The sequence below is a fragment of the Bemisia tabaci genome, chromosome 1, assembly GCF_918797505.1.
Source record: "Bemisia tabaci chromosome 1, PGI_BMITA_v3".
Classification (NCBI taxonomy): Eukaryota; Metazoa; Arthropoda; class Insecta; order Hemiptera; family Aleyrodidae; genus Bemisia; species Bemisia tabaci.
In genome coordinates this window covers 69,373,856-69,400,425 of record NC_092793.1, presented here as the reverse complement: position 1 = coordinate 69,400,425, position 26,570 = coordinate 69,373,856, and the positions used below count along the sequence as shown (strand labels likewise).

General features: G+C 38.0%; 1 protein-coding gene across 1 annotated transcript; it reads right to left on the bottom strand.

The window, feature by feature from the left end:
• Positions 1-1,177: 1,177 nt before the first annotated feature.
• Positions 1,178-22,983, bottom strand: LOC109031635 (pancreatic lipase-related protein 2). Its single transcript, XM_019043265.2, has 12 exons — positions 22,575-22,983; positions 19,035-19,167; positions 17,492-17,760; positions 15,724-15,870; positions 14,097-14,337; positions 10,291-10,413; positions 9,099-9,247; positions 7,965-8,109; positions 6,926-7,055; positions 5,997-6,182; positions 4,302-4,425; positions 1,178-3,504 (listed from the first exon to the last, which is right to left on the bottom strand). Exons 2-11 carry the CDS (start codon positions 19,141-19,143, stop codon positions 4,323-4,325), a joined length of 1,602 nt encoding a protein of 533 aa, XP_018898810.2. The 5' UTR covers positions 19,144-19,167; positions 22,575-22,983; the 3' UTR covers positions 1,178-3,504; positions 4,302-4,322.
• Between the last annotated feature and the right edge of the window lie 3,587 nt (positions 22,984-26,570).

The following is a 26,570-nucleotide window of genomic DNA, read 5'->3' as shown; positions in this document are numbered from 1 at the left end:
ACGCCATCAAACATAAGACCATTCATCGGAACTAAAATAATGCCATTAAAATATAATCAAAGCCGTCTAAGGCAAAATTATTCCTCTCGGTGATAAAAAATTGAGGTTTGAAATAGCGATTTAGACTAGAGATTAGTAGATGGACCTGTTTGGTGGGACATTTTAATACCACTATATGCTAAATTTTAATTTTCATAGACATTGACTCTGCTTTCGTTAACCTAGTTTTTCTTTTTTTTTTAGATTTTTTCGAAAACACAAAAATCCTAAAATGTTCTCCTTCTTCGTGATAAAGTGTTAGAAGTTCTTGCTTTTATTGTATTCCGCGCCCATCTTCATAGACTGCCCCTCAAAAATGATTATTCTGCGAGTCTTGAGCCTTTTCAGAGGCACCCTGGCCTTGGCGCAGTGGGCTCAAAAAATATGCGTCTTCCCGCCACAATTTTGTAATAACTCTACCAGGAGCTGGCAACAAATCATTTCAAATCAGCACATCATCCTAAAGAGTGGGCATCTTGTAGGTAAACTGTGTAATTGCCAAAATATCTTGGGTTAAATTGCGAGCGTGCTTCAAATCTCAATTTTTTGGCTGCTTATGAATTTTCTGATTTTGTGGCTTAGCAACTCTACTGCACAGGGAGAAAAATATCCTTGGGCCTTTGATTTTCAGAAAAAAACAAGTTTTTTGGTGAAAAACAGCTTTTTTAATTTAATCAAGTTACATGGACAGGTAGGCATAGGCGTTTTGAAATAACCCTTCTTGTCAGTATTCGATAAAAATCAGTGGTATAAACCAAGCAGGGATCCATATTCATTCATCATACTCATCTCAATTAACGTAAAGTATTACATATATGCGATTAGACACCAACGCATGGTCTAAAATAAAAATCTCGAATCTCCGTTACTCGTGGCTGATTCTGATTCGAGTTCATTTATATAAGATTGATAAGGCAATATATATGATAATACCTCGAAGTCATTTTTCTGGAAGCAGAGTAAGTATTGAGTGATACGTACCTATCTTGGCTGGGATCCTAATACATGAGGTCGCTAGCGTAGCGCCGCGCTGAGGCATTTTATTTGCAGGTCAGAAGGTGACTCTGTTTCAGAGAAATATCTCGTATTATGATAAGGCGCAGCATGCGTCGAGAGAATGAATAAGAGAGCCCAGAACGATTATCAAAAATCAACAATTTATTGAGTATAAAAACATGTCAAGGAAAAATTCACAAAATTAGTCATTATCCCTAGAGAGATGAAGGCAAGGAGGCGTAATAGCCTCAAAATAATGAATAGATTCAAAATTACAAAGTCAAATAAGAAATAAAATCTTCTTCTCCTTCATTTTATGGCCCAATTTTTCTAACCTTAAAATAGTGCCTGTGGGTAGAATGAGTGACAGTAAATCAATGATAACATTGTTTGATTGCTACAACTTACCGACATTATACGCACATGGTGTGACCCATCTTTTCCTGTAAGAGACTAAAATAATTGCAACATCACATTTAAATAAAGGCGCACATGTCAGAGACAGACACTGAAGCATTCTCTCGTATTGCTCATTGCGTATCTTCGTATTTCAAAAGGCTGTGCCAGCTCTCGTGATAAAATTCTCTTAAAATCTAAATGAATTTGTTAAGATACACTCACTGCGAGTTGAACATACTGCGGCTTGATTGAAATGTGTTGCAACTTTTTCTTTAAAAAATGCCTGCTAGGTAGACAGTTAATACTTGAAAAATCATGCAAGTTAGGAAGAGATGTTTTCAAATAATTTTTAAAAATCTCCAATAATGTGCCTTTATTATTCAGTTTTGAAACACTGCAAAATTTTGTCGTTAACAGACACATGAAATATAAATGGCAAACAGGACGCCAACACTTTTGAAAAAAAAAAAATCAGGGACATTAATTCTCAATGAATGAGTAAATGTTTTACAATCTCTTTTTGCAGCGACTTGCATTGATTATTTTTTTATTAGAGATGTCTTTGTGATTATATGAGACGCTTGCTTTTTGTTACATCGAGCGATATTAGTCTCATATCGCTGTTGCACAACTGACAATGAAACGATCGAGATAGGTATATAGTTCAGAGCAATTTCTAACTGGCGCAGTGGATAAGTTGAATACTACCCCAATAACACATTATAATTTATGATTAATATTGGTAAATAGAAATTAATTTACAATATATATATATATATATATATATATATATATATTTAAAAAAGTAAAATCAAAAATACTCTATTGTCTATTCAAGGTACAGACTCCAAATCCATAATATACATTCATTATTTCACCGGTGTTTCCCCAAACTCTACGGAGTATTATATTTTTTATCAGTTATCGACTAAATAGCTCTCAGGCGAGATTGCAAGTCAGCATTTTTAGACGATAACCATGTTCAAACTTCATCTCTAATGGTTTAAAGCATATATTTTACGTTAGGTACATTCATCTTCTAATTTATTATTTCACTTTGAAGTCACAGGAAGCGTAGAATGAGCTTAAAATTCTCAATATTTGAATGTTCATTTACTACACCCATTTCAAGCAATACCGTATCTGCAGTTGTTCAATCTAACTTTGGAACACAGAGCAACGCGAAAATTTTGCAAGTTGCTCCAGTTTGTCTTAATTTGCGTTTGAAAAGTCAGACACGAAGGATCACAGAAATTTTATAAACTTTACCCATAGTCGCAGTTTTTATCTTCATTGGCGAGTGAGAATATATGACCCGCAGTAGGATGACAGGAATATTTAAAATCGAAAGTACAAAATCCTAAAAAGAGTATCAAGTTCAAACTTCTCGGTTAAGACCCTACAGGACAATATTTGGTTCATTATCCCAATCTTATGATCTAAGAGGAAATTTTTAATGGACATAAATTCTGCCACCAGCTCAAGCTTGAACGTTTTCAATAGTCTGGTATTCTGAATCTCTCGTTCAATTAAGGGTACTCCTTACAGTAATTAGTAAAATATACTCTATTTAAGAAGTTGTTTACACGGATATTAAATACGTATCTAGTACTTAAACTTAATAGGAACATAACCAGGTTAAAAAGTTACCTGTTTTCTAAATATAAATTTAATTATTAAGCACGAATCTTCAACCTAGGGCACTCACAAAATTTACGTACCTATTTTTAAGGAATGGTGCAGTCATCAATATTTGACACTTCTGCTGCTAGTTAGACTCGAAACTCAACTCCTTCCTCATTTTTTCCTTTCCAGTAGATTCAGTCCAGCTCAGCTGCATATTTTTTTTAAGAAAATGTAGACAATTCATCGGAAACGACCACCATTAAAAAAAAGTCCCGTAACTTGGGGTTGCCGCCTTTTGAACCATATCAGTCCGACCAGCGAGCAAAGGGCTGATAGAGGTGCGATCATTCGATGGATATAGTTCTTTTGAGTTATTATACGTCAACAAGAGCCAAATCGTCGCCAACAGATTTTGCGTCTACCAGCACGATGCTGACTCGATGCCTGGAACATTCATTACACTCAAAGTCAGTTCTATCGACTTACCGGAGGAAATAATTCGAAATAATAAAACCGTTCGCGAGACTTCATCTGCAACTCTTATGGGTATGTTTTGGAACGATTACAAATTTTTGCCACCAACTTCTGAAAATAAATGATACTACTTCTTTACTGGTACCGGGAATTTGCCTCAATCTGAAATCTCGAGGAGAGAAAATTGCATACCCGAGGGTACTTTGAGAGAATCCGAGAATTTTACTCAAGAGCGTTGGGTCGTGCGTTTTGAGTTTTTGACCTCGAGGAAATATTTGAACACTCAGAGATCAAATTGCATACATGACAAAATGAAGGCGCTCGCAGTGACTATACGTGTTTGTAGCCCAGCATTTTATTGAAGTCGCCGCGAAGCGATGATTTGGCCACTGAAATATTAAGTTGTAACACCTTCATACCTAGAAAGAGAAGGGTCTTGAGGTCAACTTGCTGGTTGCTGTTCATATAGTGTTCATCAGTGTCATTGAGCAGGCAGTGAATTGAGAAGCGCAGACAAGGAAAAACGGCCGAGATAAATTATTTCTCGCGCATTTTTTCTAACTCAGAGAAGTGAAAAGTACTCATCTAAAAAACTCGTAAATAAAACATTGTGTCACGGGAGAAATGAGGATTTCCAAGATTCTCCTCGGCACTTTCCCACAAGGCTTTACAATCGTCTTGAAAGGGGAGGACGTGCCTGTAGTTGAATAGCTTTCTTATATTTTCTCTTGATGACCCTGCCGGGTAATTCATGAACGCATACTCACATCAGTCTACATCGCAAAAGTTCAGCTCACTTTAACTTCTGGCTCCGGTGAAAATACGCAAGAGTTGAGATTTGTTGAACGCCCGGACACTAAAACACTGCTACCTTCCGGACACAGCTCGAGCCTGAAATTAAAATCCCAACATAATAATAGAGTGTAGAGTTGATTCTTCGCTCATTTGGCTCTGATTTATGAATTTGACGCCCAGATCTAGAAAAAAAGACACTGAGCGAACACAGATGTCCCCTGATTTGTATTTTTCTGAGGGAACATATTATGAGGCGGCTGAACATGCGCGAATTAAGGTAAATGTAGGTCCAAGCTCAAAATTATTTTGACAACAGTAATGCTATAAGGTTTTTCACGGAGGAGACGAGACTTTAAAACGAAACATATTTCGCTGTAGAGAAACATCAATCTCGGCTCGTTTAAGGATCGAACACATGTGTCATTAGTTTCCTGAGGGAGGTGCTTCAATGATGTGCGGCCAGAAATGGTAGTTCCTTATTGCAAAATATAGTCCAATGGACCACTAGACAAGGTATACGAATTTAATCATTCTGATACATGTTTCTTAACCAGAATTTCACGTAGAGCACGGTTCGCGCAACGAAAACTAATGAAACAGACTCCAAACGAAGATATTAACGTTTTCCTTTCACATTGGTTACGAGGAATTTGAACTGCCCGCTCACAAGAAACTCAAAGCTCTACGTGAGTCAAATCGCGCACTACAACGGTTTCAACAAGCTTCTCAATCGAGTGATGTTCATTTCCCACCATGTGTTGTTCAAACTATAAGTAATTTGCTACAGCTGAGCCAAAGCGTCAAGATTGAGGTTGCCAGATTTTTATATCGCAGAGACTGTCATGATAAACGTTTAGCGCGCGATGTGAATCACGTAGAACATTGAGTTTTCATGAGCGGGTGGTTTGAATTCACGCATCAAGAATCATTGAATATCTTCGTAAAGAGTTGATTTCGGTAATTTTCGCTGTGCGTATCGTGTTCTACGTGAAATTTTGGTTAAGAAACATGTATCAGAATGCTGAAATTCGTACCTTGTCTATTGGTCCATTGTTATGCAAGATTGAGGCAGTAAGGCTCAATGTGATGGTGGATCCGGCCTATCGGAATGACCTACACCGAAAAAAAAAGAGAAGTTGATGTAACATTCTGGATGTAAAAAAAGTGTGCGAGAACTTACCAAATGCTGAATTAACCGCTACAGCAGTTACTTCAGCAATGCCAGGATGTAAAACTAACTGCTGTAGCGGGTAATTCAGCATTTCGTGAGTTCTCGCACACTTTTTTTTTACATCCAGAATGTTAAATCAATTTCACTTTTTTTTCGGTGTGCCAGATTTTTGGCCAAAAAAATGGCGTATCCTCTTATAACTTTAGCTTAACTTAGAATAGAAGGGGGCATATGCACGATCCAAAACGGACTAGCTCGTCCTGATCGTTGAATATCACGTGTATTAGAACGGGCCCAAGCTAGGTCTACTTGAAGTTCGGTCAGTTTTTTTTTAGATTCTATGATTTGCAAAATTCTGACTTCCAATTTATTAAGTTCTTATTTCATAATCTGGAGAGAATTCACAGACCGTTTCACGGCGGAACGATGTTCAGTTTTCTGGTTAAATTCGTCCATTTAAGTCTGAAATATCTGCTGAATGGAGATAAGGCCGTACCTTTCACTGGGATGTAAACTTTCAACGATGACTCGGTTAACATAAATGACAACATTGTCGAATCGCCAGGTTAGTATATTGAACGTGGTGCGATGCTGCCAATGAAGAATTGCCCCCTGTAGGTGTCCCACGTTCACATCTGCCACCACCCCGGTATAAGTACCTCCAGGTTTATAATACTGCTCCCTGAAATGAAAAAATCCAATCAATCGTAAAATGTTGTATTTTTGGTCTCCCAGGCGAAATCATGTTACTTACTGAAAAAGTTTCTCAGAGTTGTTTTTTTAGTGCTGGCTTTAACTGTGCAATGCTGCTGTGCTGTCGTGGTTAAATGAATCTTCGGGCTGCTTGTCTAAATTGATAGACGAAGCGACAGACAAAGAAGACAACTGAGGGGTTGAAGCGGATGATTATTAAGGAATACAGGGGAGAATTATGGGCTAATTACTGGGTCTATGGTGGTTACCGTTAATAAGCCTATTACTTGCTTTGCCCATCGCAACCATCCACTTCCACCGAGAGGATAGCTTAATTTACCAGTGTTTCAGCAAATTCAGTTTTTAGGAGAAATTTGGCAACTGTCAAAGGTGTATACAGGGTTTCTTCTCAGCACTGCACCACGGACTTGTTTTAACCTACCACTGCCATACTCTGATATATGCAACGGTCTTCTGGTACGAAAAGGGGTAATGAGTGCAACTAAGGCCATATTTTCCTCCCGGTAAATAGAAAAAAAGGAGGAAAAACTACTTATTATTCTACTTTTTGTTACCAAAAATTGCAAACGCACATATTATCGGTCTGATTAAGTAACTTATCCGAAGCCTTGACCCTTGAAGTCCTTTTTTTTAAAAAAAAAAAAAAAAAAAAAAAAAAAAAAAAAAAAAAAAGTTAACTTTGATTAATTTCAAATCATTGTGAGAAAGTACCTGAAGAGTGGGATTGATTTGGTTTTACCAAGAGCTCCCATTATTTCAATTTCGAAGAGCCCTATCTCGCCTCCATGTTCCACACTTTGGGTTGAGTTCGATATCATGACTGTGACCTTATATTGAGCCTCTGAAACACAAAATCAACAAAATAATGATTAAGATGACATCAATTTTGGTTTAGATGCAATTTATCATGTTTTATCAACTCCAACAGTTAATCTTATTTTTCGACGGAATCGGGTGGAAAACAACTCAAGGAACTACCTATATGATGCTTACACTTTTTAAGTTTCCATGAATGAATATTCAAAAAACTGAAAATTCTGCACGGTAATTTATGATGCAAATATTTTAACTCTGGTGTAAGTCGTGAAGTATCGAAAGAAACTGTAGGCGTTTTTGACTGGTGAGGAAGTTCGCAATCTATATGGAGCCTAGACCAGGAGGAGAACCATTTTAGTCAACTTTCAAGTATGGTACTGCGCGTCAATTACGTGCTCAAAGGTTCTGCGTAATTACCAGAGTTTGAATATTACAGTCCTTTTAATTTGACCGCATTTAGCAAAAAGACACCAGCGCAATTACAGTGTTACTGAAATGTTGCCGCTTCATAGTTATCTGAAAACTCTCCCAGCAAAGCAAATTGTTTTTGCATCTCGCCAAAAAATTGTTGATTTTGAAGGGAAATAACTGTGTAAATTCTGATACTGTGCATTTATTTAGTATTTTTAAAAGAAAAAAATAAGTCGCACGATTTTGGAAACTTTGTAATTAAGCTGGTTCCTTTTTGCTAGATGCAATCCAATTATTCTTAAAACAATAGATGGTGCGCCCCTTGACCGTTTCGCAGCTCAGCCCCCCCCCCCCCCCCCACCCAAGCACTTTGCACCTCAGACGTTACGTGTCACGCCGTATTCTAATGATTCTATATTGTACAGTATGATTTGTAATGCTGTTCTACATGAAACCCTCCAGACTGATTATGTAGGATTCATTAGTACAATGCAAAATCTCAATGGAAATAGTAGAAACTTACGGCAGAATGGTTCTTTGCTATTTGTGATTAAAAACAGCTTGACCTCCTTCCTTGTCGGACTTGGTACAATCGAGTGCCTTGTGGCAGCAATTTTTTGTATCGAGTGAACTGAATTAAAACCAAAGGTTGCACACATGCGATCTCTCTGTAATCATAAAGTTTACTTTTTAGGTGAAAAAACTGCAGAAGAAAAAGATAGATGAAGGTATAGAGAAGTTCCTAGGTGAAATAGAATATTCAGCATGTCACTGAAAACTATCCACCACTTTCAGTAGAGAAAAAAACGCTACCTCCCTCTTTACGAAATGATTGAGGAGAGGAGTCGAGAGGGGTAAAAATAGAATGGAAAATGCTATGCTTAGGGTTGATGACCTGGTTTTTTCCTGTCAGTTTCATTGTAGCGGCTCCAATTATCATGAGGTCCGATAATATTGTAAGTTAATTAAAAAAACGAGCTTCTTTTGTTCTCGTTAAATGTTGAGCTTTATGTTAGCTCCATGCTAATCTCATTTTGAGGGTAAAAGTCCCAAAAAACGTATGTCGGTCTGCGACGTTGCAGACTTCCTGTTATACTTTATCGGAAAACTACTTGACAGCGGCTCTTGAAAACCACCGTGATTCTTCTGTCGGGAACATTCTGCGAAAATTTCAAGAGATGATGGCTATATTTTCTCTTTTAAAGAAATAAAATAGAAACGAAGATTTTGAAACACCGCAAACGAGTTACGTGCACGGAAAAAAGTTAAATTGCTGATTTAACAATTCAATTCCTAAAACAAAAAAAACTGCAATGTTTCAATGTAGATTTTACAACACAAAAATGCTATTTTAGCCACCCCCGTGGTTAAATTAGCTTACAATAGCGGTTAAAGTAGCATTTTTTTGTTGTAATATCTACGTTGAAAAGTTGCAGTCACCTTTTTTAGCAATTGAATTTTTAAATTAGCATTTTAATTTTTTCCGGATGTGGTTGCGATTTCCGTCGTGGATTTATAATGAATTCAAACCTTAATCGTAGCGTATCTCTCTTATAAAAAATGCATTGACCGTCACAGAATTCGGCGCTTCTGCTTAGTTTATTATATGTACACCGAATGAAGTTAAGTCAATGATAAGATATCATTTAATAGGTACCTGATCACATCCGAAGCAGTTGCCCGCAAGATAATTTTCCCATGACTCGCACTCAACGGCAAGAAATGAGCACTGCGGGTCCGTATTGACGGTCTCAATAAAATATTCGTAGCTTCTCACGTGGTCGCAGTTTAGGAAGCGGCGCAAACCTGGTCGCAAAGCATTGAATTAGTTCAAAATTAGTTAGCGTAAGAGTGTGAATGAAGATCAAAGTAAATTGCCTTATAAAGAAATTTTAGAATACAAGATCAAAATGTACAAACTAACTAGTAATAATATAAACAACTCTGCCCCTAAATCAACTCATACCCCGACGTATTATACCAACAGGTGGTACCGGGGCTTTGTTAAGATAGTCAATAAGATAGACTTTAAGACTCACATAATATTGTTAAAATATAAATTATGTATCCATATCATCACTTAATAAAGAAATAAAAAAAAAAAATAAAAAAAAAGTAAATTGCCTCTGGTGGAAGAGACCCGTTTCTGAAGGTGATAAGCTACGCCAAAAGCAGTTGGCGGGTTTCAATTCGATGATTTTATGAAAATCATCGTGATTCTTCATTATTATTATTTTGGAAAAGCATTTTGGCTTCAAACGACAAACAAGAAGGATTAATTTAGCGGGAAAATCATTAATTACTTAAGTTTTTTCATGACAAGGGGATTTCTCTGCGTATTTAATTAGGAGTCAAAAACTTAAAACATATAATATCTAAATTAGTGGTTGGTTAGATAACTTCGGATTGAAACCGAATTGAAATTTATTGAGAAAATAGAACCAGAATTTTTCGGCATACTTATTAAAAAAAATAATTGGTGCGTGTTTACCGTCCAGGATAAATGTTAAAACGGAATATAAACCACGAGTTTCAGCTTTTTTAGCAGTCCAACATTTAGGTATCACTCAATTGTTTGAATTCAAGAAACCCAGCCGTTTCCGATTTTAAGAGATTTCGCTTGATTTTTATCCTCTCAGTATCTATAATTTCTCTAAAAATTTCATTTATACATTTCGATAAGTTTCTCTCAAAGAAATGAAGAGAGAGCACACATATTGAGACGTCATGCCGTTAAAGACACGCATACCTACGCTTTCTCGTATGTAATTAATCACAACAGATATATACCACAGAAACTCTCTGGTCGACATTATTTCACAGATAAAAGTGCATGTACATGTGCATACCTTTGAAAAAACTGCCCTTCTCATCATTTATCAATTTTGACATGCTCTGATCACAACCAGGTTGGCTTTCACCTCCGTTTGGATAAAAGTCCAAATGTCCGATGGGCTCATCCATTCCGAGACCTATAAAATTGCAAGAATTAGACATTTATACAGTGAAAATCGAATACTACGACCTCGTTTATAAGGATACATCGGTTTTAACGACCTGCGATCTGATCAGCACCGTGGTTGAAGTCCCATTTGTTCAATGTTCTTAAGCATCGAATCGGATAAAACGACAAAATTTGGCCGGTCCCTAGGGGGTCGTTGCATCCGATTTCCATTGTATACTGAAGTAAATGCTTATTAATAGGAGAGAAGATTGAGGTCAAAGCTCGAAATTGGGGCTCTCAAAGAACGCGCGATCATGAAGAATTCTCTTTTTTATCATAGATACTTTTCCCCCCACTTTTTAACACATTTAGTCTATTTTAATTTTTCATATACTTTTGTCATTTCCGGCTGATGGGCGTTTTCTATTTGATGGGAAACCTTTAAAATTCCGGGAGCACGGGAGCACACTTCCGATTCGGTCGACGGGGCAACCTAACCCTGCTAATCTTAGAGATAGGGAGAGCATAATGAAGTAATCTCATGTTTGTAAATGATCTCCCAACCTAAACCCCTTTGTAAAATCCTCCCCAGGATAAAAAATAAAGTATTCTATCTATCTATCGATCTCTATTTGATGGGGAACAATGATAAAACAGCAATATGTCTATTGTATATCTTCGATCCATAAGTGACGCAGATCATTGTAATGCATAATGCAATGAGATAACATGAAACGATCGTAGCCGCATGCAGAAAGTTACTGATTCAGGTCAAACGGTGGGTATACAGGCTTTATCGCAATGAAAGAAGAAGTTGCCGCTGCCGGCCCCCTGGTAAAAATTGGCGATAGGAGCTGCGTTTCAAAATACCATAAGAGTTCTTATAGCCGACTGAAGAGGGTGATAGAAAATCATATGGCTGGCTGTAGAAAGTGGAAAAAATCATACGGCCGGGCTACACGAAGCGATAAAAAAGTATACAGTCGGGCTATAGTTCCTGTCGCCGGGCTTTACACTTTATCGCCTGGCTGTTGCTTTTTCGTCATCGGCTATAAAAGGGTATAAGGAATTGTGTAGAAATTCTTGTGCTTTGTAAATCCTTAAGTTTGTACGGAATCACCTGAATATTTAAAAAACGCACATTATATTTTCCTTCACCACATATTTTTTTTCATCAATTAAAATGAGAATAATCCATACACAGTAGGCAAACATTCAAAGTCATGAGTTGGAAAACGCTGACTCCGCGAGATTAAATATTAGAGCCTAACACAAAGCGGAGCGGCGGCGCACTGACGCCTACAAACCTAACAGGGATACTTCACGCATTGCGCAATGCGTGAAGTATCCCTGTTAGGTTTGAGGGCGCCAATGCGCGTTCAGCACTGGCTGCCCGCCCGCTGCGACGCACCGCAGCGCACCGCGGCGCTTGAAGCAACTTTTTCACACCAGAGGTATTGCACATCATACGAAATTGAAGGCGCTCCAACATATTGGGAATGGCAGGCATCCTTCAAAAGTACGGAGCTTTCCTCGCAAATTAAATCAGGATACTGCGGCCCAGAAAGAGAGCGGTAGTCCAAAAACTCACTAAGTCCTAGCATCCGTAATTAGTAAGGTTCAGCATACACTTTATCGCACACAAACCACAAAGCTCTGTAAGACCCCTTTTCATGGGTCATTCTTCGTTAATTTTGGTATCGACCGTGGATCGTAAAACTTTGTTCGTTGCCATTGAAACAACGTCATGGGGCAAAGTTCCGTAGTATCATAGCGTATATTATTTTCACAGATAGTCTTTAAAAAACACTTTGCAATCCATATCAATGAAGGATAATTAAAAGGAACTGCATCAAGGGTTTTCTCAAGCATGAAGTTAATAAAAAAAAGTCACGAGAGAAAAATGTGAAATGTATAATGATGTTTGATCTTCTGAATGATAAATTGTCTTATAAAGTGTTTTCAGTGTCTAAATGAGCCTGTGAGAAAAAAGCACCCCGATTACTGTTTCGCACGAAAATGACACACGTAAGACGATTTATTCAGCAAATTGTTTTTCAGAAGTGTGGTCCGGGTTTAAGAGGTGAGGTGAACAAGTGAGGTATCCAAAAGGTACCAACTGTATCCTTCGATTCGATCTATTTTTTCTGGCGGTGACTCACTGGGTTACGTATCACGTGGGACCTACGCTTTCATGGTTCGCGGAAAAAGTATGAGAAAGAAACTTGCGCTTTGCGTCAGATACGCCTTTGAAGAGTGCCTATTTGTGTGCATCGCAATAAAAACAGCATGGCTCGCATCATATTTGTACGTCAATAGCACTAAAAATAAGTTAAAAAACACACACCTACACACGCTTGCATCCGACCAAAAATGTTTTTTTAGATTTTAAAGAATTCTAGGCGGTCAACAAATAATATTTTATTTTTGAGATTTCAGCTTCGAGGAGGATAAAATGAGAGAATTTCTATTTTTTGTTACCTTGTACTTTTAATTAAAAGTCTTGAAAATGTTCCGATATTATGGTTTTAAGACTCGGCAGAATTTGTCCGCATATTTACAATCTTGTAGTGATGCTTTTCCCAGGTTTTTGAAAATCCCTCCAAAAACGCACGGGCAGGGAGTACCAGAATTTTTATTAGGTTCAGATATTGCAGGCCGCAACAACTGCAGAGCAAGATCACGGTGTTTTTTTGTTTTGTTTTTTTTTTTTTGTGTGTAACGACGGTGAAACTCTCAAGCCAGGTATCTCGTTTAAGGTGTTTAAGAATATCCGCTCCCATTTTATTTCTTTACAGATGAACGAATAAACAACATTCCTTAAAGTTTCCACAGAATTTCCTTCGCACGGAGAAGAAAACTCATGCGGCAGTTTTGAAAAATAGCCGTTGAATAGTCTTCCATTTGAAAAATAAAATACGACAGGAAGTCTGCAAACTTCGCAAACCGAGATACCTATGTAGTTTGGGTGTTTCACCGTCGGTATATGATAGCTTACTTATGTTAGCGACACTTTTCAATGAAGGACGTAGCTGTAGGGAAGCGAGCTAGGCTGATTGTTGAAATTGATAGACAAAGCTATAGACAAAGAAGACAAAGGGAAAATAGAGCGATCTTGCTCGTGAGTCGTAATGTAAGCTGGCGTCACTTGTAAGCATTTTCCACGTCCCGAATTTCGAGACTCCTATGTCACGCCGGGTCACTTCTTCGATACATAATCGATTGCTTTCGATACATGGGGGCTCGGCCATCTAATGCAAACAAGGAAGATAGGAATTACTGGAATTACTACGCATTCCACACCGCCATTTTGGATCGAACATGGGCCGAAAAAGTGACCAAAACTTGGCGCACACTGGGCCCGGAACTCCTCGACCAGAACATGGCGCGTGGCGCCAGCTCTCCCATTTATATTACGACTCCATGTGCTCTATGTTTGAAACGGGCGATCATCAAGAACTAGACTAACTATGGACTAACTGTAGGGGTTATGGTGGATTGCCGTTCGTAAGTATTACCTACACGCTTCCACCAATAGGATCGCTTCATTTATTCTCTGTCTTCTTTGTTTATCGCTTTGTCTACAGCTTTGTCTATCGCTTTGTGTATTACTTTGTCTATCACTTTGTCTATCACTTTGTCTATCGCTTTGTCTATCGATTTCAATAATCAGCTCGCTGGCTGATTGCATAGTATGATTATCTAACTAACCTCCTTTGATGAAAGGTGTTGCATCAGTATGGATTATATCGACAAATGAGGCGTCCGTAGAGTCCAGTCTGACTTCAGGGGCTGTTTGACTGAAATGCGGCTCAGCTGGATCCAGACCGGTGATTCTTCCCAACTTCACACCAAACTGCTCTTGCAAAGCATGACCCACATAACCGGCTAAATGACCGCCCAAACTGTGTCCGATTATGTGACAATATTCCACGCGAACTCCCAACTCTTTCTGCGGATGGTAAAAAAGATAAGGCGCGAAAATAAGTAAAGCACCTAAAGTGTTCATTAGAGACGTATCATCAAAGCATGGATCTTTAAAATTGGACCGTGGTTAGCAGGAAGGAACCAAGCCGCGTCAGCTATTGCCAAATTTAGCTGGGCAATTAACTTTTTACAAGAGGACGTTTGCGTGGATTTCTTTGAAAGTTTTAAAGAATTTACTTCGCACTACGTAGAAAATTCACTGTTTGCACACAAATCTGCACAAACGTTTTCACGTAAAAACTTAAATTGCCCGATGGCTGGTGCGGCTTCGTTCCTTTCTACTTAACGCGGTCCAATTGTTAATGTTACGTCTTTTTTCAGTCGACTTCTGACGAGTTTCGAAAGAAAATTCAATGGCCTTGCGCTGATAATCAATTGACCACTAGATAAGGTGCGGCTTAATTTTTTTTTTTTTTTTTTTCGTAAACAATTTTCTTTTCTTTCTTCTATTTTCTACCCGCAACTGAGTTCAGTGTATCCAAAGCATTTGCGTGTGGGATTATACGAGTACCTAACACAATCTACCACGACTCGATCCTATGCATGCAAGTCAGAGCAAGAGAAAATTTTATGAAAGAATTAAAATTGGTAAAGTCAAAATACCCGTTACTTACAGCCTAGAAAGTCTTGAATTTTTTGGGGTGTAGCTTGAGGTGATTCGACGGTTGCCACTTTTAGTGGCAAAGCGACGTGCGATATATCGCATCAATTTATTCCATAAGTTTAGCTACTTGTCATTTTTTTCGAATTTTGAGATCGCACTTCTGTTGTCATGAGACTAAAGAATTCATGTGCCAAATTTGACAAAGAAATGCAATGTATTGGAGGCAGGGTTATTTTTAGAGGAAAAATATTGCACTCGATACTGACATCGAAACTGCACTCGAAAGCGATATTTTTCCTCTGAAACAAAAAACCATGCATCCAATACATTGAATTTCTTTGTCAAATTTGGCACATGAATTCTTTAGTCTCGGGACAACAGAAGTGCGATCTCAAAATTCGAAAAAAATGACAAGTAGCTGAAATTATGGAACGAATTGATGCGATATATCGCATGTCGCTCTGACGATAAAAATGGCAACCGTCGAATCACCTTGAGCCGTCGGTTTTCAAAATAATAATCTTCAAAGTATTTTTGGATAAGTCTAAGGCTAGTTTGTTTTAGCTTATAACTTTGAATATTTCATGGGGTCAATACAAAAGAAATGCCGCCCCTGTTAAAGATGGTGAGTAGGCTAACTCGTCGGCGATACTCAGAACTACTTGTGTCTTACTCTTCAGCCGAGTTAAGCGACAAAGCGGACTAATTGCTTCCAATTAGAGTATTGCGAAAATAAAATGATCTTACTCTCATTGTCTGGATGAGATGAGCAGTGATCCTTCCAACCAGTCTGATGTTAGCCACCGCTTGCGCATACGGGGGCATCGACCCTGATCCCCAATCCACCGTAATTACATTCACATCTCCTTTGTGCAACAGCGCTTTTGTCAGTTTCTGAAATTTATAAAATTTTGTTATCATCACTTTGTGTGGTGGTACATGTAATTTAAGTATTTAAAACCAAGCTCACCCACGGAAGGCCTTGAACATCGATGTAGCTCAAAATCTCTCGATACAGTCGTGAGGTTATCTAAGCTTTCATATCCCAGCAAGGGTGTGCCCATTCGAGGCATTTCCAGCGTCCTTTCCACTGGGTACTAACTCAGTAAAGCTAATTTATATTTTCATTCGTTCATTTCCAAGTCCTGTTTTTGCATATAATTCAATTTCTGCGTCTTATTTTTTTTCAAATCCAATGCAAATGTAATTTTATTTCTGTCAATTTCTGTGAATAGTTGTTGATAATAAAGGACCAAAAAAAGTTTTCATATACCAAATCATGAGTGATATTAATTTACAGCCGAATCGTTATTATTTACGTTTTGCTTTTGCAGTACCGACGCTCTATTAAAATCAGCCTTTCAACACACAAATCTGTTTATTTGGACATTTAGTCAACAAATTTACATGGTCGTCGCCAAAAACACACCCGTGTGTTTAGTCTCGACCCCGCCTTGATCCTTTCCATTTGGCCTCTTTAATAACGATTTGCGGATTCCGGTAACGTGCGTGAGGAGGTAACGAAGTGTACTGTTATCGCACAAAATGTCAACATGAATACCCTGCTGTTGCATTTGGTTTTTTAGTATATGTTTACAGGGCCGGATGTAGGGGGTGGCCACATGGGCCGCGGCTCATGGCGGCAAATTTAGGAGGCGGCAAATTTTGCATTTCTTCTAAATGTAGGTAAAAAAAATCAGATTCAGAAAAAAAATTACAAACGAGAAATGACGACAAAATCTCTCATCTCCTGAGTCTAAAGTAATTTCTAACGCAATTCGGCCTGGAGCGGCGCGGCGCAGAGAGCAATGATGACGAGGACTTTAGATGAAAAGGAGAAGCCCTCGACGCGGCGCGGCGGTCGGCTCGTAACACATATTAGCGCCTACAAGACTGCATGAATACTTCACGCATTGCGTCAAACACAGTGCGGTCAGCAGCGGTCGACGTGAAACGCTTAGCGCCTACAAGACTGCATGAATGCTTCACGCATTGCATCAAACGCGGTGCAGTCAGCGTGAAACGCATGGCGCCCACAAGACTGGATGAATACTCCACGCATTGCGCCAAACACAGTGTGGTCAGCGCGGCGCGGCGGCGGAAGTTCAAATGAATAAACCACATTTATGTTTGTTCTTACATAATTTTTGTTTGTTAATTTCTTATAAATGGAAGGCTTTGTCCGCACAGAGATAGGTTTACGGAACTTATTAACTCTCGCGCAAAGTTCCGGGAACTTTTGCTGGTAATGTTGACAGAGCTTCCGCAAAAAATGTGTCCAGCATGAGTAGATGCGTCTTATGCACCCCTCGCCTTCCGGCACGTTCACTTGATGGTTTTTATTGATGTTTCAGAACGAATGAGAAGGAGGCGGCAAAATACAGGCGGCCCCCGAGCGGCAAGTAGGTAAATCCGGCCCTGTATGTTTATTATTTAATTATTTTTATTTGTTTACTTTTCTAAACGTGAGAAGGCTCACTCTTGATTTGAGCTGAAAATATTGAAAATTACCCACCTTTATCCAAGGCCTGTCCCCGCTCTCCAAGAATCCATGAGCTATGAAGTAAATGCGGTGTGTAGGGACGAGATAAGACTTGTACATCGTAAGTGGATCCTTGTGGTCTAAGAGCTCGCACGAGTCGGCGTTGCGTCGAGTGTATAGGCAGTACTTGGGGTTTACTTTTTCCGGCGATTCAGGAAACTGCGCCACTGGTCTCAGAATATCACTCCAAGGGTAGTTTATCGAGTAACACCCGTACTCGCCGTAGCATTTTGCTGTTACGTCTAGAAATAGGTATGACAAATGATGAGCTAAGTTGCGCCAATCCCTCGACTGGACAACGTTAAGCAGAAAGGAACCACCCACATCAGCTATTGCCAAATTTTTAATTGGGCAATGGAGAGTTTGCGCGCAAATGTTTTGTTGCTTCATCTAAAAGTGCTTAAAGAGCTGATTTCACAGTATTTTTTACAATTTTTTTCTGATATGGAAATCGAATAAAAATAGATTTAAAAGTGAAAAAATGTTCCGCCTAGTGACGTCATCTGGCGGCATTTCCCATTTAAATACACGTAGCAGATTAGATAATTTTGTCATATCTTCTCCGATAATTGTTTAATTCATGAACTAAGGGTATCCTCGTATTCATTTCACTCAGTGGTTTCCACTTAAACACGAAATTCATTCAAATTTCAGACACCTGCAAATTCTCTATTTAATGTTTCACATAAAAACAATTGTGCGGATTTTTGTGCAAATGTCAGTAAATTTCCTGCATAATACTGCGCAAATTCCTCAAAATGTTTGAAGGAATCTGCACAAATGTTCTTTTGTAAAAAAAAAAAATTAAAGTGCCCGGCTTAAGGCAGTAGCTGATGTGGCTTAGTTCCTTTCTGCTAAGCGCGGTTTAACTTATTGTTAGCCTGTATCCTGAGTGGAGCCGTTTTTCGGAATAAGCTAAGCAAAAATTGGTTTGCGGTAAGAAAATCTTTGATTTTGACTAATCAACGTGTCTTCATGCATGGACTGAACAGCGCAAAACTGACTAAATTATTGCGCGCAACTGGTCATGTTCCTTAAGTCAATCATATAGCCATCACGGGTTTTGAAGGCGAACTTAATAGAATAAGAGACGGACGCAATTACAATAATCAACGTGTGCTCCTGGGGTTTCGTGCGGTTGTTGTACGTTTTTTCATTTACTCATCTTTACTATTTAGTTGTATTTAAAAAATTAACTACATATAATATTCCCTACTTAGCGCTCCGTGCAAAGCACCGGTAAACCATCAGTGCATGATTAAATTGTAACACATTATAGGTACATGTGTGTATGTATATAGGTACATGCATGATATTTAATACTTATAATTCAAATGGAAATTTCGTCCAAATTACGGTAAAATTATTACATAATTCCAATAAATCTAACTCATTAATGAGATACCAGCATTTTCCACACTATCGGTTCGTAAATAATAAAATACGCTTCCTCTTAAGCTAATTTATTTAGAGGCCCCTTAAGTTTTACTGAAGGATATTTTCAATGAATATTCACCAGTTTGTGGTTGTAAAACTGTTCCGTTGTCCAATTCCAGAGATGAGAATTCCGAGTTTGCCAAATACAACATTGTTTGCAATAACAAACTTCCTGTGTGATTGAGCATCTTGGTTTTGAGACCACGTGCAGCCTGTAAATAAAGTAGCAATCAGTTTTTTTGTTGAATCTTTTTAATACTGAAAATACCTTCGCAAACCCATAAAAATTTTCTACAAAAATATCTACTCAAAATGCTTGTTTTTAGAAACGCTGTCTTAAAATATTGAAAAGCTTATTTGATATTACTCGAGAGAATAGGTATACTTCACGTAAGTACTTTGACCTGTCACGTTCAGTTACCGCCAATTTTGGTTGCTGACAACGGTCTTATTTTATCTGACAAAAGTCTCAATATCTACCGCACGTGCAAAGGTCTGAGATTGAATAATTCAAAATGAACGATATTGCTGTGAGATAACGCTTTCTACTTGACTGAAATTGCTCCTTTTCATTGCACATGTACACTGACCAACAAAAAGAAACTGATCAAAATACCCTGTAGTGCTGATGGTCAAACTAAACTAATTTCAGATCACTGAATGTGAAAAAAATCTCAGTTTTTTTTTTTTTGTTTTTTTCTTCTTTTTTTAACATGATATTTCTCCCTAGGGCCATCAATGAATGACATTACCTAGATGCCTAATGAGAGCAGGGGGAGGGGTCTAGGATTGCTTTTTAAATCCCTTTAAAGAAGGGTGAGAATGGAAGGAGGAATTAGGATTGGAGTGAACGAGGGATTAAAAAATGAGTTAATAAACCAAAATATCATTTACATAGGCAACCTCGTATATTTACCTACAGCCACTAAAGATTTCCACGATTGCATAGCTAGCTCAATTAAACAATCTGCGATTAAGTTACTGAAGATTTTGGTGAATATTCTGTACCATTAGGAAGACCATTATTTTGTACCTCGAAAAATATTATTGAGAAAAGACAAGAGCATACATTTTTCTTTGTTTGAATGACGTTGAATTTTTGAGTAAAAGGTCTAGGAGTTGCATACTAATTCCAAATATAACACCCGCTGAAAGCATTTTCCCCCAAATATAAAGGAAACCTTTCAGAAAACTCAAAATTGCAAACTATAGATATAATTTTAAAGAAGTATCATAATTTTAAAATTATTTAGCTTATACTTATACGTTTTTCCCAGCGTGACTTGTTTCTTTAGAAGTATCATAAAAACGTTGAGACAAAATGAGCTGATAATTGGAGGGCGAAGACTATTTTTTCTCAGTTAATAAAATGATCGTATGTAGGTAATGCTACACGAGAGCAAGTTAATTTGTGAGGTACATATTAGATAGTTATATAATCCTTTTTATCACTACGATATTGCCCTCAGACCTTTTTCAAATGAGAACATACTTTCCGCTTTTTTATTACAGTCTACATGAATATACTAAGGAAGACATTGCTATAATTTCTACAATTACTTTTGTTTCTTTCCAAACTCATCTCTCAATAATTCCTCTTGTTTCAATTACGAGGTCATGATATGCGGTCGTGAGGTCTGAATTTTTTTCAATTAATACTTTTTTTATTTTTTTTTAATTTTTTTTATTTTTTTATTTTTTTTTAGTTTTCCATCATCATTAATAACCTAGAAGCCGCTTTCAGAGCATCGAACAAAAATCGCATGAGGAAAATATTGTCCTCAACATTTTATGAACTTTGTATATCACTAATAAATTTAAGGCATTTTAAAGAAATTTTTGTACTTAGGCCATTGCGTAGGTTTAAAGTGTTGATTTCTACAGCTGCATCTCGGAGGAGGAAAAATTTCTCCTTAAAAAATCATATTGGTGAGCAAATAATAAATTTCGGTGAGCAAAATTTTTCTCCATTCACGGATGGGACCTCATTTGGCCTCGCCCATTTCAACAGCGAGTGCTCTAGGAATACAGAGGCACGTGACTAATTTACTAAAGTTATAGTTCCGCGTCCCGATGACGTATATCTTAATCAACCGTTCCAAAGTTGAAGATTAGAAATTTACCGGAAAACAGGAAAAAGAAGAACAGTATCCGAAGATAATCAGTTCGATTTCCTGCTCATTTCCGTCCCCTTCTCAGCACTAATCAGGCATTTCCCAACACTGAGCTCGGAAGTTTGGAGCTTAACCCAGGCTCACTCCTCACTCTTGAAGCCATTGCGCTGGGTTAAAAATCAACGGCTAAAGTCGAAAAATGCGTAACTCTGATTACAACGTCGCAAATCTCAGACAATGTTTTAATCTATTTAAATAGAAAAGTAACAGATACTTAATTTTGAAATTTCCTGTAAATCTTCTTCGCTCGTTCAAAAATATTCTCAGAATATAAAAAGGAGATATCTTAGTCAGTTCCATTCTAGAAAAAACACATGTAGAATAAAAAATCCAAATAAAATTGGAGATTTTTAAACGTTGCAATGGAGATACGTATTTTTCTACATTATAGCCATTGACATGTCGATGACGTTGACTGAACTACACTTTGCAGTATTGAACCACTATTTCTGGCTCAACCATTAAAATAATACTTCCTGCATATGGAAACTGATGGCACATATGATGTTTCTAAAATTAGTCAGAGATAGTGGTTTCTTATTCAGAAATTTAGCCAGCGAACAGCATTCTCGGTGCGTTAAATTCTTCCATCTTCAGCTGTCAAGTTCTGAATGTAGAGGGCACACAGTTCTATCCATATCCACCATAGCTTACCCTGATTGGACACGTGGATATAGATTTAGATAAGGAAAAAATAATCTGAGTATAAGTTTGATGTGGAGATTTTGATTGAATATTACTTTTGTTCTTTATCTTTTCGAAAAAGTATCATTTAACGTATTGGATTAGAGAATAGACCCATATTACCTCACTCAAGTAGTTTAAAAAAATCATTTGGATGCAGCATTGGTATTTTAGTTAATCGACTGCTGCACCAAATTTTTAAAGTTTAGTCACTGTCATATCGCGTTATAATCGCGTCCAACTAATTTGTTGCCATTCCAGAGTATTTCGCAAATAACTTCTAAAACGGGGAAAATGCCACGTGTTATTTACTGTCTCTTTTATCTCAATGATGGTGGTCCACGAAAACCTTTCATCAAACTCATGAAAAAAGTTTTAATGATGAAACTCTACTCGTATTACGTGAATCGATTAAAATCAGTAAGATATTTCGTTTACGCTGCTGGTCAAATAACGATGTAGCGTACGCCTGCGTATAGGTACCTAATCATCTTATTTCTCTATCTAAAATGGAGTAACAGATGAATTTTCTAAGTTGAGTGACAATAGAGATTTTAGACAATGCTCTGGTAATGCTCAAGGTTCTTCAAAGACTCCTCCACCTTCAGGCATTACATTGAGAAAATATTTTCGTAATCCTATGTCGCGGGTTTGGGGGGGGGGGGGAGGGGGGGGCTGGAGGATTTGTATTACCACGAATTTTTTGCTCTGTTTGTGACAAGGGAGGAGGAAAAAAACAAGAAGAAAAAAAGTACACTCACCGTCCTCAAGAGAAAATTCCTATGCTCCGCTTATCAACACGAACAATAATACATCTTTCTGATCAATTCACAGTCGGATTTTTAGAAACAAATTACACCAAGATCGTCGAAGAAAAATTTACGAAAATAAAGTCTTATCCCGACGAAAGAATTAATGTAAGGAGCATATACTGTATCTTTGGATTTGACCGATCATCAGAGTTACTTGAACAAGATCGTCAAATCCACAAAACTCTGAGGACACTTGGGTTCTTCCAACCCGAAAAGATGGACGTGCGTTATCAGTAAATCGAATCGGCACTTAAAAATTTAAGGAAAGAGCACTATAGGATGCTGCAAAATCTGGACACTATCCGTTAAGACAACCTCGCGGCACCAAAGGCGGTCAGTAAAAAATGATCTTAGTGCCGCGTTGGTCTCGATGTTCTTAATGAAGTAAAACCGGTGACGTCAAATCCTCCTGTTATCAATCTCTGTTGTGCCGATCGGAGAAATTAATAAACAGGCCAAAGTGCAACGCAATAATTAGGCGAAAAAAGGTATTTTTCTAACAATTTCGTAGCCGGTAGATACTCGCCGCCCATAAATAGATATGCTGTTTCGTCATATTTTCGGTGCGCATAAGGAATATTTAAAATGCGTAATAATTGTAATCTATTTTAGGCATTTTTATAACTTGAAATGGAGAGAGGGTTATCAATGAGTGAATCGAAAATGGATGCAATTTGATTCGTTGATGATTCATTCTCAGAAATATTGTTTGGAAGAAACTAACGCTGCTTTATCATGTTACCGGTCATATTGTCTCTCACTTGTTCAAACCAGTTCGCCTTCAATATCTCGATAGGCAATGTGAGCAACTTTGGAGCAGTGATAGTTGCTCGTCGCATGTCGGCCACTTTCACTCAGTTTGATTATAGCTGCAGTGGTTTGATACTGCGTTCTCGTTGTTTCTCAATCGCTGAGACCAGTTTGCCTTCAATACCTCATTAGGCCATGGGAGTGAGTTTGGACAAATTTGTGTTCGAATTGTCCCTAAAGCTACCGTCTTCTCTTCGAATCTATCTATATTGATCTGCCACATACATTTTCTGAGATTTTTTCGTTATTCGTATCGACCAATTTCTGGAGGTTAGGAGTTGCTACAATGAATCTGGCTTGCAAAGTGAAGGAATCCTGAAAATTTGAAAACCTTCGCAAAGTTGTTCTGCAATCCAGTGAATATCGGTTCTGTGTAAAGTCATTTCGAAAACATAAAAGTGCGGAAGTAATTTGAAAATAATCGACTAGAAGTGATTTTTGAATACTTCGTTCGTAGGTATATCTATATTCTTGTTAAAATTTTCGAAGCTCAACATACTCAGATGAAGAGACAAATGTGCGTGGGATTGATGTTTAACTGTAACTTTAAGCAAAATTTGGCAGCTTCTGCCCCACCGTGAACCGTGCGATTGGATTTTCATGTAGTGTCTTTTTGTGGGTATATTTTGAACTATCTATTTATTATATGCAATTGCAGTAGTAGTTTCTCCCATGAGTTTTGTCGTGTTTGTTCATTGGTATCAGGCATACCAATAATAGACTAATGCCACTCTCCTCTTCCAGTATTCAGCACTCGTACTGCAGTTAAATATAATTTTTCCATGAGGCAGGGAATAAAAGTTGCTTGGAATATATTAGCCAAGTTTAGAGTTACTTTCCGTTATTAGCTAATCGTTTGCTTGCTCTATTAAAATTTTCCACCTTTACCTGCTACCCAAGCAGCACCGATTGCATTAAATTGCAATTGCATTCGAAACCACCGGAACTCATTTATCTCTTTTAAACCTTAGATGCCCAAGATTTGGTTTATACGCAAAGTCCCAAGTCGGGTCAAATTGACTCTCAGGTACATCAATACCTTGTTTTTTTTTTGTTTTTTGTTTTTAAATAGTTTTCACAGTGTTATCTATATTATTTTTGTGTTTTCGGAAGTAGTAAATATATTTTCCTTGGATTTTAGCATTTTCGGTAACATACCGTAACCGCCTCCCCTTCAAGTTTGGTTGCAAAATTTCATACTACTTTTTCTTTATTTAACTGAACGTTATCGCGATTAATTTTTTTTTATATATTAGGGTGTTTTTCACATCGTTAATAGCTCTCCTCCTAATAGAGGTTTTGTCAGTCTGTGCATTCTGACATGGATAGAATATTTACATATTGGTCCGTGACGGTCTTGTATCCCTGCTAATGCCCCTGCCCCCCTACCCGCATCTAACATGAACCGTATCACTGGGAACGTATTTAAGATTTGGACCGCGTATAGTAGAAATAAGGAACCAAGCCATATCAGCTTTTGTAAAATTTAAAAGAGAGAATTATTTTTCACAAGAGAATGTATGAGCGGAGTTTCTTGAAAATTTGAAGGAATTTGCCTCGCACTAGGCAGTAATTTCACTGAAATTAGCAAAAAATATTCGCACCACCGTTTACATGTAAAAAATTAAAATGCCCAATTAAACTCAACAATGGGTGATATGGCTTGGTTACTTTCTGCTGAACGCGGTCCATAAATGCTTCTAACTGGAAATATCTTTTCATGAGACTTGTGAAAGACCGAAATATTTAGGTTCTCCCCCCCCCCCCTTTACACTGTAAAAAAATTAATCGAAACTAGATTCTCATTCCCTCCGCTCCTCGCTATTGCCAACATCAACCTTTCAGTCTTCCGACCCACTCTCCCTTCCCCTATTTACCCTTTCTACGCCATCCTTCCCTTACCCCCGCCGCACCCTAGGGTTTTAATGAAGTCAGGAAGTCTCCGAACGGCTCGAGTAACTTACGGCATTGATATGAACCTGTAGGGAGAAATATACAGCCGTGCACCTATGTGGCAACGGTGGTGAGCTTATGTCAAAATGAAACCAAATTTCATTTCTTATCATCAGGTATAGATAGCGGCATGAGAAGGAGGATCGTAAGATATCGATGAACACAAAAGCAGTAAAAAACATACATCAAAACCGGACTGCAGAAATTCCAGAATCCAAAATTGTGCAGCTTTCCTCAGGGTTTACTTATAGAAAGAGTAGCTCTCTCTCGCGCGGTAATCCAGGATTGCGCGAAAGGTCGAGGAAAATATATGAGAATTGCGTGAAGAAGGCAAAAGGAATGCGCGAATAGAAGCCACTACAGTAATGCGCGAATTTAAAATGAATTTAATTTAAGGTAGAAGTTTGGCAAAGCAGGAAACAGTTGGAAAATAAATGCATTTTGACAAGTCATCGATGTCTCACCTTCAGGTGATAAATGAAGTGAAAAGATTCAATAATGGTCGTGGGTATAAAGAACTGTCCTAACTTTTCTCGGAAAAATATTTAATCGAAAGAAACGAGGCAACGTTGGAATGCGCGTACGGCGTTGGCTTAACATAAGCCTTTAAAGCCCTATTATTCGATGCCACGATTATTCTAACGCGAGTTCAAATAATCGCGCCAAATACAGCGCGGCAGGCGTTAAACATATATTAGCGCCTGCAAGACTTAAGGAATACTTCACGCATTGCGCAAAACCGTGCGATCGGCGCACCCGCCGCGCACCGCCCATATTAGCGCCTACGGACAGCATGAATACTTCTCGCATTACGCCATACTCACTGCAGTCGATCAGTTGATGTGAAACGCATATTAGCGCCTGCCTACATAATTTTTGACTTTCTGGTTTAGTTTTTACCATAATTAAAAGGAAAATATGTATCCTCATCGTAACAATTCAGAAACTCGGATGATATTAAATTTTTTTGGTCACATTAATAGAAAATAGAACGAACGAAAATGTCGCGTCGCATTATGAAACTTATATATTATATATTTTTCCGGGTATTATACTGAAATACCGATTAGAAATTATTACTAATGTCGTCATTTGTCGACGGTTTAATTTAAACTTCGCGCCACTTGATTCCCACTAGTACGTCATCAAAATAATGTCGCAGAAAGAGGGCGAACTAACCTC

What these genes read in the sequence shown, in the direction of transcription:
- LOC109031635 (XM_019043265.2), bottom strand. Translation starts at nt 19,143, where the DNA reads ATGCTCAATCACACAGGAAGTTTGTTATTGCAAACAATGTTGTATTTG. An exon ending in AACACCTTTCATCAAAGGAG is followed by an intron (nt 10,414 to 14,096) that starts GTTAGTTAGATA and finishes GCAATTTTATAG; the next exon opens with GTCTCGGAATGGATGAGCCC. An exon ending in ACTGCTTCGGATGTGATCAG is followed by an intron (nt 8,110 to 9,098) that starts GTACCTATTAAA and finishes TTATGATTACAG; the next exon opens with AGAGATCGCATGTGTGCAAC.